Below are 15,764 nucleotides of genomic sequence, written 5' to 3'. Positions count from 1 at the left end.
TTTATGCTAAGGATTGTAGTACTAGATACTCTGAAATAACTGTTACACTAATTGTAATATTGCTAAAAATGCAAGGAATTCACTAAAATCTCACACAGGACTACAGGAAAAATAAAAAACAAGCACCAGCTGTTCTCTCTGATTGTTCTGAGGATCTCCTGTGTTCAGGTAAATACCAGTCACGTTTGGACACCGGGACAGGGAGGTTGTGTCAGTATTGCTTTGCCCTGTGCTTATCCACGCATGAGGTATGACACACATCAGCACAAACTAAGGACTTCTGCACAAACAGCACAACTAAGCCTTACTGTTTAAAATGGAGCACATTTTTTGGACTTCAATTTATAAAATTCCTTTAGGATGTGGAGCATGTAATTGCTCTAATCAGAGGAATTAATCTTCACAGCTTCCATGACTACAAGGCATCCTACAGCAAGCAAGAAATGATTCAGAAGTGGCTTCACACAGTCCAGCAGTAAGTCAACTAAGCACATCACACAAGTAAATCACCACCAGAATTTTTAAGCTGAAGAGTTTTACACAAGACTTTTAACCAGATGACTGGGAGAATTCTCTTTGTGTCTTGATTTCTACCCGTATACATGAAATTTAGGAGTCATTTCCCATTCCAGCTGCAAATGACTGTTTGTTTAAAATCAATTAAAACATTATCTTAAATTAACTTTCATGTCCATATGAAAAAAGTGCCATTCATAAAAAAGGTTCAATTTCTGAGCCCTGCTACTTTTATCACAATCTGGTTTTCTTGCAGGAAAGTAAGAATATTTAAAAAATGGTTTGCAAGCATTGGCAATATAAAAAGTTGAAACATAGAAAGGTCAAATGTCAAGCAAAAATAATTTTTTGTCACCTTTCTTTCAAGAGACTGACTGCAACTGTTAAACTCAATAAAAAGACAGTGTTATGTTCATTTTCATTTCTGTTCCAAGGAAATGGAAGTTGCACTAGTAAAGTACCTTTTTTAAAAACAGTTTTTAAACGAAAGAACAAACTGTGAATGCCTCACCCTTCCAAGGAAAGAGGCAATAGATAAACTGTGAAATAATTACACATGCTTGTCTTATAGAAAGATATCCATAATTATCTATATAATTATCTCACTGAGAGAGGGAAGAAATAATAACAGAACATCTTTCTGTCCTGACATTTGCTAAAGAGCTTTTATTTTCCCAGAAATTCCAAGAACAATTTCAGGGACTTAGGAGTCTCTCCTGCCTGTACCAGAGCATTCTGAATGTCATGTACTGCCTGCAGTCAGCAGCAGCACTCGGAGATGAGAGAAATGTGTGTTTTGGCTCTGACAGCGCAGGCAGAGAACAGAAGAGCCTAAAACGGTTGTGGTTAAGGAACAACAGGTGACACAAAAAGAACAGAAGACTGCAAAAACAAAGCTGATGCAGGCCTGTGTATGTACCTGTCCTCTTCCTACTGTTGAGGCTGACAGGCAGCTCCAGTTTATCCTTTCCCTTTAGTATTTCTACTCCAGTTATGAGTAGTAGCAAAACCTGTTTCCTGACTGCAGCTGTACATGAGTCAGCTGTACTTTACCACAGAAATGCTGCAGAGGAAAGGAAGAAATGTTGTGCTCATTATTTTGGCCATTAGCTGCTCACTGTATTGGTTTACAAGTATTCACCATGCTTTGTTAAGCTGCAAAGAGCAGCCATGTGAAGGGTGTGCCTCTGCTCCAACACCCTCTGCAGCTGCACACTGCCACCACCAGAAAAGCACTGAGGGAATTCTAATGTTTAATCCCTAGCAGAAGGATCTAAATCAGACTGTGCATTCATGAGCTACTGTGTTTGTTTAATAATATTAATATTGATGGTAATTGTGTCTACTACAGGAAAAATTAATCCACTTAGCTTGCAGGCAAACTGGATATATATAAATACTTGGAGTAACACTGTCACAGAGCCAAACTGTTAAATTATTTTTATTTCTTTGAATGTTTCTCTTTTGCTTCTAAGACTTCCATCCACCAGGTGATTTTCCCTTTGGAATAAGGGTTGTATAAAATAAGTAATATATTTGGATTTTATAATTGTTTTAGAAATGTAACTATTGAAGGATGAATATTTAGCACTAACTATTAGAACTATATTGAGTAACAACTGCCAAATCAGATTAAATACTTGCTGATGTACATATTTAAGAATCAGCTGAAATGATTTCTACTATAAAAATGGCAGAAGCATCTACAAAAGTATCATATGAAATATCACATTCTATGCAAGTATCATTAATAAAGACACAGTAGTAGTGTAAAGGAAATTCAGACTCAGTTTTTGGGATGGACAGGAAGACACAGATACTGGATCTGCCTTCAAAATCCTGACTTATTTGTGTAAATATTAGAAGCTCTGTGACATTCAGGGAGAAGGAGCCATATCAGCTGATTTTGCTACACTGTTTAACTTGACACCCTCAAGAATCCATCACAAAGCTGAGAGCTCCTGTTTATTTGAGAGCAACACCTGCCCGAGGCCATTGCACACAGCCCTGGCAGGACAGTCAGGATCCTGAGCACTGCAAACCCTTTCACTGCCCTGGCACCACTGCACTAATGCAGTTCTGCTGCTCGTTTTAACAGCAGGATGTACCTGCTTAGCCTGCCCTGCTGGAGCAAGGGAATCCTGCTGGCTCTGTCTGACAAGGCATGGGGATAATCACATGCAAGCATGCACACACAACTGAACTGCCCTCACCCAGGAAACAAGCTGACCTTACAGAACACCTTCATGTGAGTAACACAAGCAGAAGCTGCTCTTAACACAGAACCCAAAGGAGAGGTTCACGTTCTTTGCCCAAAGCCACTGTCTCCAAAACAACTGTCCTTTCTGATAACTCAGCTGGAAAGCACCTCTGTTAGCAAACATTTACAACCTTCAATCTTTAAGTGATTTTTGATGAAATCATTTAAAGTGGAAGTTGTTTGTTCTCATCCTAAGGCTTATGATGCAAACACTGAGCAGCTATGGACTCTCAAAAGCATCCCAGATGCTTAATGAAACAGTGCTGAGCAGTGAATGTCCAGAGACGAGCAGGAAGGGAAGGGAAAAGGGCAATTCCTACATGTATCTCAAGCTGAACTGTGACTGCAATGACACTTGGTTCAGGGGGTTACTAACAAAGGTACCATTGCCTTTTGTGGCACTGACAGACCAGGTTGGTGACGGGAATAAGACTGAGCAGGAGAGCTGGGATATGGGACTTCCACGTGGGTGAGAGGAGCTGGGTGGAGCTGATACAAATCTGAGGGCTAGGAGGGTCAGAAAAAGGCAAGGAAGGCAGCAGATTTCAGGATGCAATGAAAAAGCTCCACAGAATTTCAAAAGCATCTGGCTGCTGGATGGGAAATCACAGGAGGATCACAGGTAACTCTGAAGTGGGAAGGGGCACCAGGAAAAGTAAATCAAATAGTGAGTTATGGTGAGGAACTTGACTAGGAATAGAACTCTTTTCTGTCCTCTGTCATCTGTGTGTCTCATGGCCTCTTTGAATGCAGTAACTACAGAACTGCCATCTCAATTTGCTTTCCCAAGCAAAGACTAGAAGCCCAGATGAATTAAGGCTGTGAATTAAGACTCTGGCTATTACCAGGTGAGGAGCCCTGCCCAAAAAGGCAGCTGCACTTGGTGGTAACCAGGAGTACTACAGAGAGAAAAGTTTAGGCAAGCTGCAATCCTTGAAGTACTAGAGAATTACATTTAGTCTTACTGCAAGGATAACAGGGGACAGCTTTTGGAGGATGACTTTGCTAGATCTACTTTTTTCTTGTCTTGTTAATTTGTGTTGCTATTTTCCCTATATTTCTCATATTAACTCCAATATTGATGCCATTTTAGAAACAAATGTCAAGTAGCAAGAACAAATATGAGACACTTTCTGAACAGTTTGCTAAGAGCTGCACTCTTTTGTTTAAAGAAAGTGTTCATATGGCCCCATTTGGAATTGAACAATCTACAGAATGGGTAAGGGTAAAAGCCCAGTGATTCTCATTTAGTCTTTACACTACAGAAAAGTGACAGGGATTGTTCCAGAGCCTTCAAAAGGCACTGTGAATCCTGAATCCATGGGCTGCATGCTGTCAGGGCAGGCTGTGGAACATCCCAGCCAGGCCAGTTACCAGCACTGGTGTCTCTGTGGTGCATCTACCTCTGTCAGAATCACCTCTGACACAGCAGCCAGCTCTGCCTGGTGTCCCAATCTTACCTGAGCCCTGGTTGGAACGTTCCTATCATCAAAGTGCTGTGAAAATCCTGCAGAAACATCCTGCAGTTCTCTGTTTGAAGGAACTTTCCCCTGGTGCACAGGGCTCAAACAGCAAAACTATTCTCAAAGCTTGATACCAGAGCTTCCTTTATGCTTACACCACTGACCCTTCCTTGCTCCTTTCTCAACAGGACTTACAAGTTCCAGTGTTGTGATCCAAAGCACCGCTTGAATTAGATACACATTCCCTTATATGAGCAAAAGGGACTTAGGTATGCTTATTGGCAAATATCTTTTTAATCGTAGGTCTGCTTTGGCAATGGAAAACAAGGATCCTGCTCCATTTAAACATAAAGCTTAGGGAAAAACGGAACAAACCAAATGCAACCCTGGGATTTTCTTGTACATTTTTAGCCAATCAGGAGAGAAATTAGAGTAGTTCCACTAAAATATTATGAAAACTGTTACAGCAGGTCAGGCCATTTCTTGCTATTTACTTATACAGAAGACAGAGCAAAAAACCCAAAACTTTGAAATTCACTCACTGAGATTAAATAACAATGAATGCAAGGTAATACCATATGAAGAACAGCAGCAATCAGCTTATGTAACAAGTGACTCAAATACACAAATTTACTATTTGTTTGAGTAGCTTCTGATGTAACAAATACAAAATGTCAGGATCTTTTATTTCTTCCATGTTCAAGAACTTGGGAGTTACAGAGTGGTGAGCTCAGACCCTAAGGTGAGCTGGTGCTTGCTGTGCCTTCTGCAATATTCATGCCCTGGGTGTCCAGAGAAGGGCAAAAGAGCTGGGAAAGGTTCTGGAGCAGCTCAGGGAGCTGGGGGGGCTCAGCCTGGGGAAAAGGAGGCTCAGGGGGAATTCTCTGGCTCTGCACAACTCCCTGACAGGAGGGTACAGCCAGGGGGGATAGGGCTCTGCTCCCAGGGGACAAGTGACAGAATGAGGAATGGCTTCAAGTTGCACCAAGGGGAGGTTTCTGTTAGATATCAAGGAAAATTTCTCCACTGAAAAGGTAGTCCAGCAGTGAAAGAGGCTGTCCAGGGAAGTGGTGGAAGCATCATCCTTGGAAGAGTTCAAAAACCTATGGATGTGGCACTTTGGGACATGGTTTAGCAAATGAACGTGGTGGTGCTGGGTAAATGGATGGACTCAACGACCTTAAGGATCTTTTCCAACCTAAACAATTCTACCACCTGTTCCCAGATTTCCACAGAGCAGGAAATGAAGAGCCAGCTGTGCTTCTCAGCACATACAACTGCTACCTTTGAAAAGCAACAATAAGAGGAAGAGCCACAAGAGTTCACCTATTACTCAGACAGATACAAATCTTCCTTTTGCCAGACTTCATCTGGCATCATTAAAGAAGAAACAGAACTTCTTACTGAAGGAGATATTTAAAACCAATTTTATAATGGATTGCAGACTTCTCCATGCAGGTCTTTACCCCCCTCTCACTTGCAGTGGATTTGAAAGTGCCAGTCTGATAAAATGCAACAGCTGCCTTCCCCAGAAAGAGCCTGCAGCAGAGCCCAGCTCTGTCCCAGCTGGTTCAGCTCGATGCAACCCTGTTCACTGACACCCACCAAGACACAAAGAGAATGTTCTTTGTCTCTTGCATTAAAGGACTGATTTCAGGAGGCAGTAAGTGTCCTGCAAGAGTGGCTGTGTGTAACAGCTTCACTTGTCAGCAACTATTTTACTGCTAGCTAGACTGGGGGGGAAAGGAAATACAGACACCACCACGAGTATCTTCCTTTGTTATCATCATTTTGATGAGATTTACACATCATTTAATTCAGAGCACGGCAGAAAAAGCTCCTGCACTTAAACTTGTTTCCTGTTGTAAGGCCATCATCAAACACACAATGGCAGCAGAAAGAAATACCAGCTTTGAGAGCTATCTGCTCGGGTACTCTTCATTTTTTAAACTACATCTAGCAGCACAAGAGTTCTCATGAAAGCAACAGCAATAATGGGATCTAAAATATGTATGAATTTGAATGTGTACTGTCACACATGGGCTCTGTACAGAGTGTTTCATGCTTGACAGCATGCTCTGATACAAGTAGACAGAACAACAGATGAGAAATCTACAGCTTAAAATCAAGATTATTTTGTTACTTTTCCCCTTTCACTGAGAGCAGAAATAAAAGTGCTAAAACATGTGCAAAAACCCTACCAACAAATTAATAAGAGAGGACAAAGGCAAAAAATTAGAGATAAGCATAATTTAAAACATCAAATCCCCCAACACTTCAGTGCTCCTACCTGATGTATTGCATTAGCTGAGCCACTCAACTTTGCAGAGATGCTGTGAGCTGACTCTGTATTTGCTGCTCTAACAGTGTGACAATGGCCTCCAGCATTTCTAAATATCCAAGAACCTTTTTTTAATGTAATTACCTTGTGAAGTCAGTCATCTCCATCATAATCACACACATCCTCTTGGCGAGAACAATTATGTCATTGCTGGTATCATCCCAGATTTCAATCTCTGCATCAAGCTTACTCTTGACTTTTTTGAAGTCAGCCACTTGCTCAGCTATCTTTTCCTTTTCAGCTTCTGGCAATTGAGTCATCTTGGCCTAAAACAGAATCATTTGATTTGTAAAACATCTATGTCAGAGTATTTTATTTTTTAAACAAAACCACTGCACATTAATAAATACACAGTTTAAACACATTATGGCCTGAGCCAACTGCTTGAGTTTGAGCACTTCTAAATTTCAGAACTTGTATGTTGTCACTGGATGGGGCCAAATAAATAACCTCAGTGTAATAGGGGAAGTGATGTTCCTGAAATCATTCATTTTAACATAGCAAGAGAGAGATTATTAAATTCTTCCAAACAGCCTTTATGAAATATGACTGAAAAATTTTCCTGTTTCCTATGGCTAAGGAGCAGTTTTAAGTATGATACATGTAAAAATTACAAAATGCAGTATTTATTCAGGTACAAAATAGTCAATGAAAAGGGTTAATTGTCCTGAAACACTCAGGTATGCTTCTTCTCTCTTCTGAGAAGGTTCTATATTATCATTCTAGGAACTGAAAAATATTTAATTGTTCAAATATGCATCTTCTGTCTTTGCAGAAGACAAACAGGAGACAGAAATCAGGATGTGCACAAGATTACCGAAAGCCTCTAAAAATGTGGCACGGTCAGAGAAACGTCTTTGCTTAATGCTCTCCATGAGCAAGATGAACAGCCTGCTGCAGTCACGGGTCAGACACCCCTCCTGTGTCAGAACCAGGCCAGGGAGCAGCCAGGGGTGGGGATATTACACGGCCACATGAAGATCCTGGCCCTCCATCATCCCTCCTACCCCAGAGAGAGGGGCCACACTGGTCCTGGTGGCTCTGCTGCCATGCTGCTTATCTCACACCTTCCCTTCAGGCTGCCAGGAACCCACACCTACACACAGCAATTATTAACACACTGTCATTACTCTATAATTACACAATAAATATTTTGTGACTTATTCTTGTTTAGAAAACATTGTCTACCACCAGTAAAATGGAAAGTTAAGGCAATGGATGAATTGCTTCTAATTAATAAAATGGGCAATCAGTTCCATACATAATGTGTATGTTTTCCAAGCCATGTGTTTTCAGAGATTTTATTTATGCTAGAAGCACTGTCACAGGGTTAGCTTTCTCACTTAGACAAATTACTGAAAATTACAGGTTTCCCAGCATGTACCTGTAATTGCAGTCACACACAGAATCACAGAATGGTTAAGGGTGGAAGGAACCATCTGACAGTGGTCAGAATTACCCTACAGTCACTGAACTAGAAAGCACAACTATTTGGAGGCCATTTGTCCCATGTTGTTAAAAAACCCCCAAAATGCCCTACAGAGGGAAGAGAACTTTTATGATCTCATAAATGTTTGCTGATGGGTGGATGTCTGTGGTATTTCCTAGCCCCCAGCTTCAACACTGTTTTGAGTTCAAGATCACAGGCCTGGATCTCAAAACCACAAGAAAGATGGCATTTTAATGAGGGAATTGTGACATACAGTATCCTGCTATCTGCCAACAATAATGAGCTTCAGGTGGAAGAGACATTATCCACTGGAACAAAGGGCAAAGGAAATTATAATTCTGACCTTGTCTTGTCTCTCCTTTCCCTCATACTGGTTTAAAATCATGACCAATAAGCAAGTGTATACAGAGCCTTTTAAGCACAGATTTAACTCTGTATGAAAATACACAACACAACAGTAATTGTGAAATAAAGATCTAAATTGAATGACTATTACATGAGTGCAGGTTTATTCTGTCAAGCAAGAGAAAATTATTTTTTTACTACTTCTAAGACAAAATGTTATTATTACAGTAGCAGGTAACAGATTTAGGACTAGGTCAGAGGAGAAGTTATATCTGTGATATTTCTTTCCTTCTATTATTAAAAAAAAAGTAAGGACTTTTTCTTAAATTTCCCTGACTTTTCTGAAGGCTGTTTCTCCCTGGTAGCTGGAGTCTCCAACACTGGAGTTTGCATCATTTGAGTTGTCCCATTTGCAACCTGACTGACCCTGTGAGACTGGTGTTTCCTTTCATTACCTTTCCATGCTTCAGTCAGTTCTGGTGTTTCCTTTCATTACCTTTCCATGTTTCAGTCAGTTCTGGTGTTTCCTTTCATTACCTTTCCATGTTTCAGTCAGTTCTGGTGTTTCCTTTCATTACCTTTCAATGCTTCAGTCAGTTCTGGTGTTTCCTTTCATTACCTTTCCATGCTTCAGTCAGTTCTGGTGTTTCCTTTCATTACCTTCCATGTTTTAGTCAGTTCTGGTGTTTCCTTTCATTACCTTTCCATGTTTCAGTCAGTTCTGGTGTTTTCCTTTCATTACCTTCCATGTTTTAGTCAGTTCTGGTGTTTCCTTTCATTACCTTTCCATGTTTCAGTCGGTTCTCCATCAATGAACTGAACTTTTAAGGCCATGTAAGGACACATGGGGGGGTAACTAAGTGGTGATGATTTTGATTCTTCTCTCCCTGGTACACTGCTGGCCAATGACATCCCAACCCTAAGAACTGGCCTTTTGCTACCTTTATCTCGGGCTGCTCTCCAAGGATTTGACTCTCACATAAACTTTGATTATGCTCTTAAAATCTCAGACTGACATATGTTTTTTCTTTCCTGACCCCTAAAACCATGTGACAGGCCAGACACGCACCAGCACCATTCTTACCACTTACAGGGACCAGGAAGGAAAGAAAGGCAACAGCACAATACATTCAAGCAAAATCAAAGAATCTCCCTTGAAAATTATTTAACACTTCCAGCTATGTAGGCTGCAAAATGTCATGTAACTATAGAGAAGAAAAGAGGAAAACACTGTTTTTCTGCACTTTTGTAGGCTGCAAGGAAACAAACCCCAGCTTCCCAAATGAGCACATGGAAAACTTCTCAGAGCTTTTACATGCAGGAACACAAAATAACCTGCTCTCCATATACTGTAGATATAAGAAAATGTCAGAGATCTCAGAAGAACAGATTTGTGTCCCTACTTTGTCTTGGGAGCTGAGGTTTTCATTCCACCAGAGCCTCAGCAGCCAGAAGAAGCCCTCTGGTCTGTTCCTGCTCTCCTGCTGCAGTCAGCTGAACATTTGGTGAAAAAGAACAGGACCCCTGTAGATCACTTGAAATACAGCAATATATTTCAATCATGCTGTTTCACAACAGCTCCAATCATGGCTTTTAACTGGCTTTTTCTTGGACAAACTTTGTAGACCACTGTCATACACCACACATGTGAGCTGAGCCCTGAGCTGGTGAGTGGCATCCCTGCTGTGGCATGAGGGGACCTCTGAGGTCCATTCTAGGCTAAACCATTCCTGAGTCTGATTCTGTTTGAGTGCCAGTGTGTTCCTAAGTGAATTCATGGAGACACCACTGAGTCAAAGGGACTGTCAAAATGAGCGAGACATGTCCACGACCTTTTACTGCTACTTTTCCTACTGAGGGAATCAGTTTGTGAGTTTGGATGAAGAGGTGACAGAGATATGTTGGATATTCAGCATTCACAGCTAAGTGAATACTCGCCCCCAGAGATGAACTGTGTGGGTGTGTGATGCTGACAGAGGGGAGAAGCTGTGTTTCTGTCAATACTTTACTACCTGCTGTCACCAGCTGCCTTCTCCCTGTTTCAAGAATTGCAGCAAGCCTGCTGAAGTGCAGCATTCCTTAAACAAGTTCAGAGAGTGCCTCATTTGTTCTGCCATGACAGTTCTGCTGTACTTTTAGATGCAATATAATTGGATAAACCAGATGAAGAGGTGAAAGTACTGGGAGATAGCAAACAAAGCGTTTAATGCCATTTTTGCATCAGCCTTCATTAAGAAGGTTGGCTTAGATGATGCAAGTATGGCATATTCAATGCAATTTCTCTTTGTCCCAGGGCCATAGGCCCATAGATAAAAAAGCATCATGCCCTAAATCTGGGCTTCACCAGAGCTTTGCCACTGGCTCTCATGTCATCCTTACAAATCACCTGGAGAAATGAGGTCTAGATGTAATCTCCAGTGGGTGGATGTAATATTGGTTAGAAAACTGCTTGCAGAGCACTTATCAAGAACACACACTGAGCCAAGGGATCCATCAGGAAAAGCTGTGAAGGGAGCTGCATTAATCAGTGTTTCCACAGAACCAAGAGTCCACACTGCACAGTGGCAGTGGAAGAGGCCTGGTTTACAACTCCAAGTGCCCTTGAGATCTGGAAACATCACAGGGTGTAGTGCAGCTGAGACAATGACAGAGTTTACCCCTAAGAAAAATCACCAGCATACACACAGAACTGAGACAGAAGCAGCCATGGGCAGCTGTGTGGGTGGGAATTTGTGGTTGATAAAAGGCTGTGCTCATGGCAGAAAGGCAAACCTCATACAAAGCTCCTTGTGAACTATGCACACAGCAGAAAATAGTGCAAACGTCTCACTTGTGCTGCTGAGATCACAGGCAGCTTCACACATTTTTCAATTCATTAACCAGCTGCAGAGCACCCAGAGGAGACAGAGACTAAAAGAACATACAGGAAACTCCACCCTGAAGAGTAAATCAAGGTTACTGGAGCTATTCAGCCTGGAGTCTCCAAAAGAGGCCATAGAGAAAGGATGCACAAGTACATAAAAAAAATACATACAGAAGGGAACCTCACTCTCTGTGTCCATTCCAGATGAGTACTAGCATGTTAATCGCAACATATGCGGTATAAGGACAAAAACTTTCCAATAAACCATCAATTCCAGTAATGAGCTCAGTAGAGAGAGCAATAGAATTGTTCATATATATGTGTGTGTCAAGAAGAAGTGTATTTATTCTGCCCTGGGCCAAATGGCTGGATTAGCCAAGTTCTTGAGGTTCTTTCCAGCTCTGCTTTGTAGAAGTATATAATATACTGCTGCAACCTTGAGTATTTCAGTAACTTAATCTCTTTACGGAAATTGGGTTAAAAATTGGCAAGAAAATTAAATGCTTTTGATAGATCATGACTCCTGACAGGGAATCTTTTGCTATGTATCAAGTGTCAAAATTACTATTCATAGAACCTACTCAAAATTACAGTAGTTATCTTCATTATGCTTGAATTCTTACCAGTATTTCATGCTTGTGTAGGGCTCTGATAAAAATTTTAAAAATATTCCGAAATTGGCTTTTTCATTAACAAAACAGCACACACTTCCTGTTAATGCACGTCAGCATTTCACTAAATGTAGGAACTTAGATGTACAGTATTTGCCACTTGAATAAAAATTGCTAATTAATCTGATGGCAAACCTAGCTTCCCTTCTAACTACTTTTTATGCAAGTATCAACAGTTCTTCTTGGTCTTTGCTGTTTTATCCAGGCTTCCCTCTTAGAGTTTAGTAGATTTTTAGAGCTATATAATTAATCGTTGTATTTAAAATGCAATACAAATAAAACAATGAAATAATTTAGCCTGGATTTTCTCATTCACAGAACACACTGTATCAACTCTTTTTCAGCCCAGAATTGTTGCACATACACAGTGTGCAACAAAACTGTATAAAAAATGATCTTAATCCCAGACATTTTTGTCCATGCATTCACAGAAGTTCTGTAAAAAAAGTTCTGTATGCAGAACTCTGACACACAAGATGTGGGTGTGTGGCTGCCTGAAAGAGTTCTGCTCTTGCCACCCTTAAGTGGATTAAGTTGTGAGGTAAAACATTTTGCCTCTTCCTCAATATGATCACCTTAACCTGCAGCAGCAACTTTGAAATTAAGCTAAGTTGTTCTTATCACTAATTTAGTAACTTCAAACACTTTAAGTAATTTTTCCTGATCATTAACATGTACATTGTCCTCTAAGCTGAAAATTAACTGGGCAAAATCTTACTCATCCCTCTCTTCAACACAGAATGCCACAATAACAAGCCACTACCTCCCTCAGTGGAATTACACTGATCAAGGCAGCATAAATAAGTCTGTGATAAGCTTCCAGAGCTGACTACACAAATTACACACAACCACCAGAGGAACAGCTAACTTTCAGCTGGGAAAAACTGCATTAGTCCTTGGATCCATGAGCAGTGCCTGTTCCTATAGTAGTAAGGGATTGATCCTAAGGAGCCTCTTCTTCAAGGATGTAAAAGCACCCTACAAATAATCATCAGTATTTTTATCCAGTTGAAGTACCCAGAGATCTCACAGCACACTGCCCACGCTGACCTGTATCCCCCAGCATGGGATGGTGCCACAGGCACTATTATATTCATCTCAGAAATAGGAAATTATCTGAGGGAAAAGAACAATGGAGTAACATTTGCAAGATGAGTGAGGAAGATCAATATGAGGTCAAATCTCAGTCTTACTATCTCACCCCTAATTTCTGCTCTCTCTCTTTATGGAGATAGAGTCTGAAGGTGTGATTAATAATACATGACTTTTTCATACATAAGGGAAACAAGATTTGCTAGTTAAGATGTAGCCTTTGTTACAAGTGGCATACACACATCACATCTGGTTTTATATGTTGTGATAAAAACAAAGAAAAAAGGCTTCAGCTCCCCATTGGAGCAGTGAGAGATGTGACATGGAAGAAATTACAACACTCTTGACAAAGCAAGAAGAATCAAGAGTGCTCCTATGCAGAATGAATATGGAGCCAGATATGTATAAATAAAACCAAATTATTATAGCTGAAATGCCCAAGAGAAAGAACTCAAGGAGGAAAAAAGGCTGCTCTGCAATCTTGCCAAAGGACTTCTGGAACACAGTCATTCCTGGTGTCAACACTGCACACAACAGCCTTCCAACAGGACACAAAGCTGCTGCACCCCACAAAACCACACACTGCCCAAAGCTTAACATCTATCTTCCCCACACACATCCCTCATATTGCTAAGCAGCTTCTGGGTATAAATCTTCAAATATCAATATCAAAGAGCACTCCAAACAAAGAGGCCTAAAATCACTGTTCTTGTTTACTGCTGCAGCAGCAAAAAGATTTGTTAAGACATCTTTTTTTTAAAAAAAGTGTGCAGGTGTCTGTCAATATGGTACTCCAGCCTGAGTGCATATGTATATAATTTAGTCAAAGCTATGATTTTCCACTGCTTTCAGGGGGTGATGTGCCATTTATAGGCCCAATAGCAGGACCTGAAATCTAGGAAAATTGTTCCTAAACTATAGAATTGGGCTTTAAGCCATGACCTCTATCTAGATGCCACAAAAAGGAACATTTACAGTAGCTGTATTATTTTAGGGAGAAATGGGGGAAAACCAGAAATGCCCATACTCTAATGTTAAAGTACTAGGGGTTTTAGCTGTATTAACTGTAACAGTCCCTTCCACCTCACAAGGAGAAGCACATCCCAGAGACATCTCCCCAAAGCACCAGTCTGTGCATCTGATTGCTGACAGCCAGCTCCCCACCTGCCAGTCTTCAGCATCTACTTCTTGCTTTGTGCCCTCCCAAGTATGTGTTATTTAGTTTTCTTTTCAAAGAGAAGCATTCCCTTTAAAGAAGTACTCTGGTTTAGCTGAGAAGTAGACGGCCATGCATGAACATGTGATCTTTGAAAGCTTTAGTGGATCTTATTACATTTTGATACTAAGAATCTACAAACTACTACTTGTGTTTTGCCAGCAAGAGCCCTCCAACTGTGAAGTGACTTCCCAGGCAGAGAGCACAGCAGCATTTCCCTGCTCCCAGAGCTCCTCCAGCCCTGGCCCCACGTACCCGGTCCGTCTTGCCCTCGGTCTGGACGCTGGTTCGGCTGCGCGCGTCCTGCTCCTCCTCCAGGTCAGACACGTCCTCCAGCTCCTCGGGCGTCTGGGGAAAGGCAGCAAAGGGTTAATGCCCAGTGCTCATGTCAAACATCTCCTCTTTGGTCTGAGGTAAGGTCTGACAAACACCAAGCAGCCCCGTTGGAGCCCTTACCAAACTCTGTGTTTAAACTGGTGCTGGGGCTGCTAGCAAAGGTGTCTCACAAGAAACCTTTACATGACAAGAACGGATTGTGAGTGTGTCACTTACCAGCTCTACTGAGCAGCACAAGTTCCTGCGCAACCAGAAAAAATAAGCGTCCTTAACTTGCTATTTTTATACGTGGCATTATTTAATATGCCACTGCCTGTTCCTTCTAGTCACACGAACTGCCAGTTGATTCTGTGATTCTGTTTCATTTACGACAAGAAATTTTCTATATAATCCAGATCTTCAGGTTTATTTACTGCTTCCCTTTTACCAAAATATTATTAAAAGAAAAGGGTTTTCATGCAGAAGTTCTGAATTTTATAATAAATAACATAGCAAAACACCCACGCTGAACATGACTTTATAAAGGATACTATATAAAACATTAAAAGTAAGTTTCTTCTATCAGCAAAACTGCACAATGAAGCATACAAGGTTTTTGGGATTACGAACCCCTTAAAAAATACTATTGCTCCTGCCAATGCAATAGGGCACTCAAGAAACTTTCCTTTATCAAGTAAATTCACAAAAATAAAAAGCAAAAATACACAGAACCAAGCTCTACAAAGCTCGTGACAGATCTACCACCACCTTGACATCCAGAGTTCCAATTAGAGGGAAATCCTGATGTTATGAGTCCCCCAAAAGCCTGACATTGCAAGAGAAACATGTCAAGACCAGGACTATCAGATAACCTTAGAAAAAGACAGGCAGAAAGAAACCCATCCATTACTTTTACCCAATTTTCAATCAAGTCGAATATAATTTTTAATCCAGAATTGCTGTATATTCTCACCTTCATGTTTTTACTCTCAAGGCATATACAAAGAAGATCTGTTAAGAGGGACACTGCAGGGTTCTGTCATTTATTTCTAGGTCCATGGCACTGTAATGGCACTGCACTAACCTGAGTAAATCCACCTGCGTGCATCTGTGTCCTTTGGGAAAGAACCTCTGTGGTCAGAGGGTGGTACATAAACCACAGAGCTCAAGAGCAGCCTTGAAACAAGGCTCAAATAGCACTCCACTGCTTCAGCAGCACACAGACAATTTCA

General features: G+C 41.0%; 1 protein-coding gene across 4 annotated transcripts in view; it reads right to left on the bottom strand.

The window, feature by feature from the left end:
* CTNNA3 (catenin alpha 3) overlaps positions 1–15,764 on the bottom strand; it is a 440,676-nt gene that overhangs the window by 48,019 nt on the left and 376,893 nt on the right. For all 4 annotated transcript variants that reach the window (XM_077183545.1, XM_054637288.2, XM_077183546.1 and 1 more), the window contains 2 exons: positions 14,473–14,565; positions 6,665–6,846 (listed from right to left, as the gene is read on the bottom strand). In XM_077183545.1, the coding sequence (XP_077039660.1) occupies positions 6,665–6,846; positions 14,473–14,565 (275 nt within the window). The remainder of the gene's footprint in view (positions 1–6,664; positions 6,847–14,472; positions 14,566–15,764) is intronic.

The sequence above is a fragment of the Agelaius phoeniceus genome, chromosome 9 (genome assembly GCF_051311805.1).
Source record: "Agelaius phoeniceus isolate bAgePho1 chromosome 9, bAgePho1.hap1, whole genome shotgun sequence".
In the NCBI taxonomy this organism is placed as follows: Eukaryota; Metazoa; Chordata; class Aves; order Passeriformes; family Icteridae; genus Agelaius; species Agelaius phoeniceus.
This window is presented reverse-complemented; position numbering and strand designations above follow the sequence as displayed.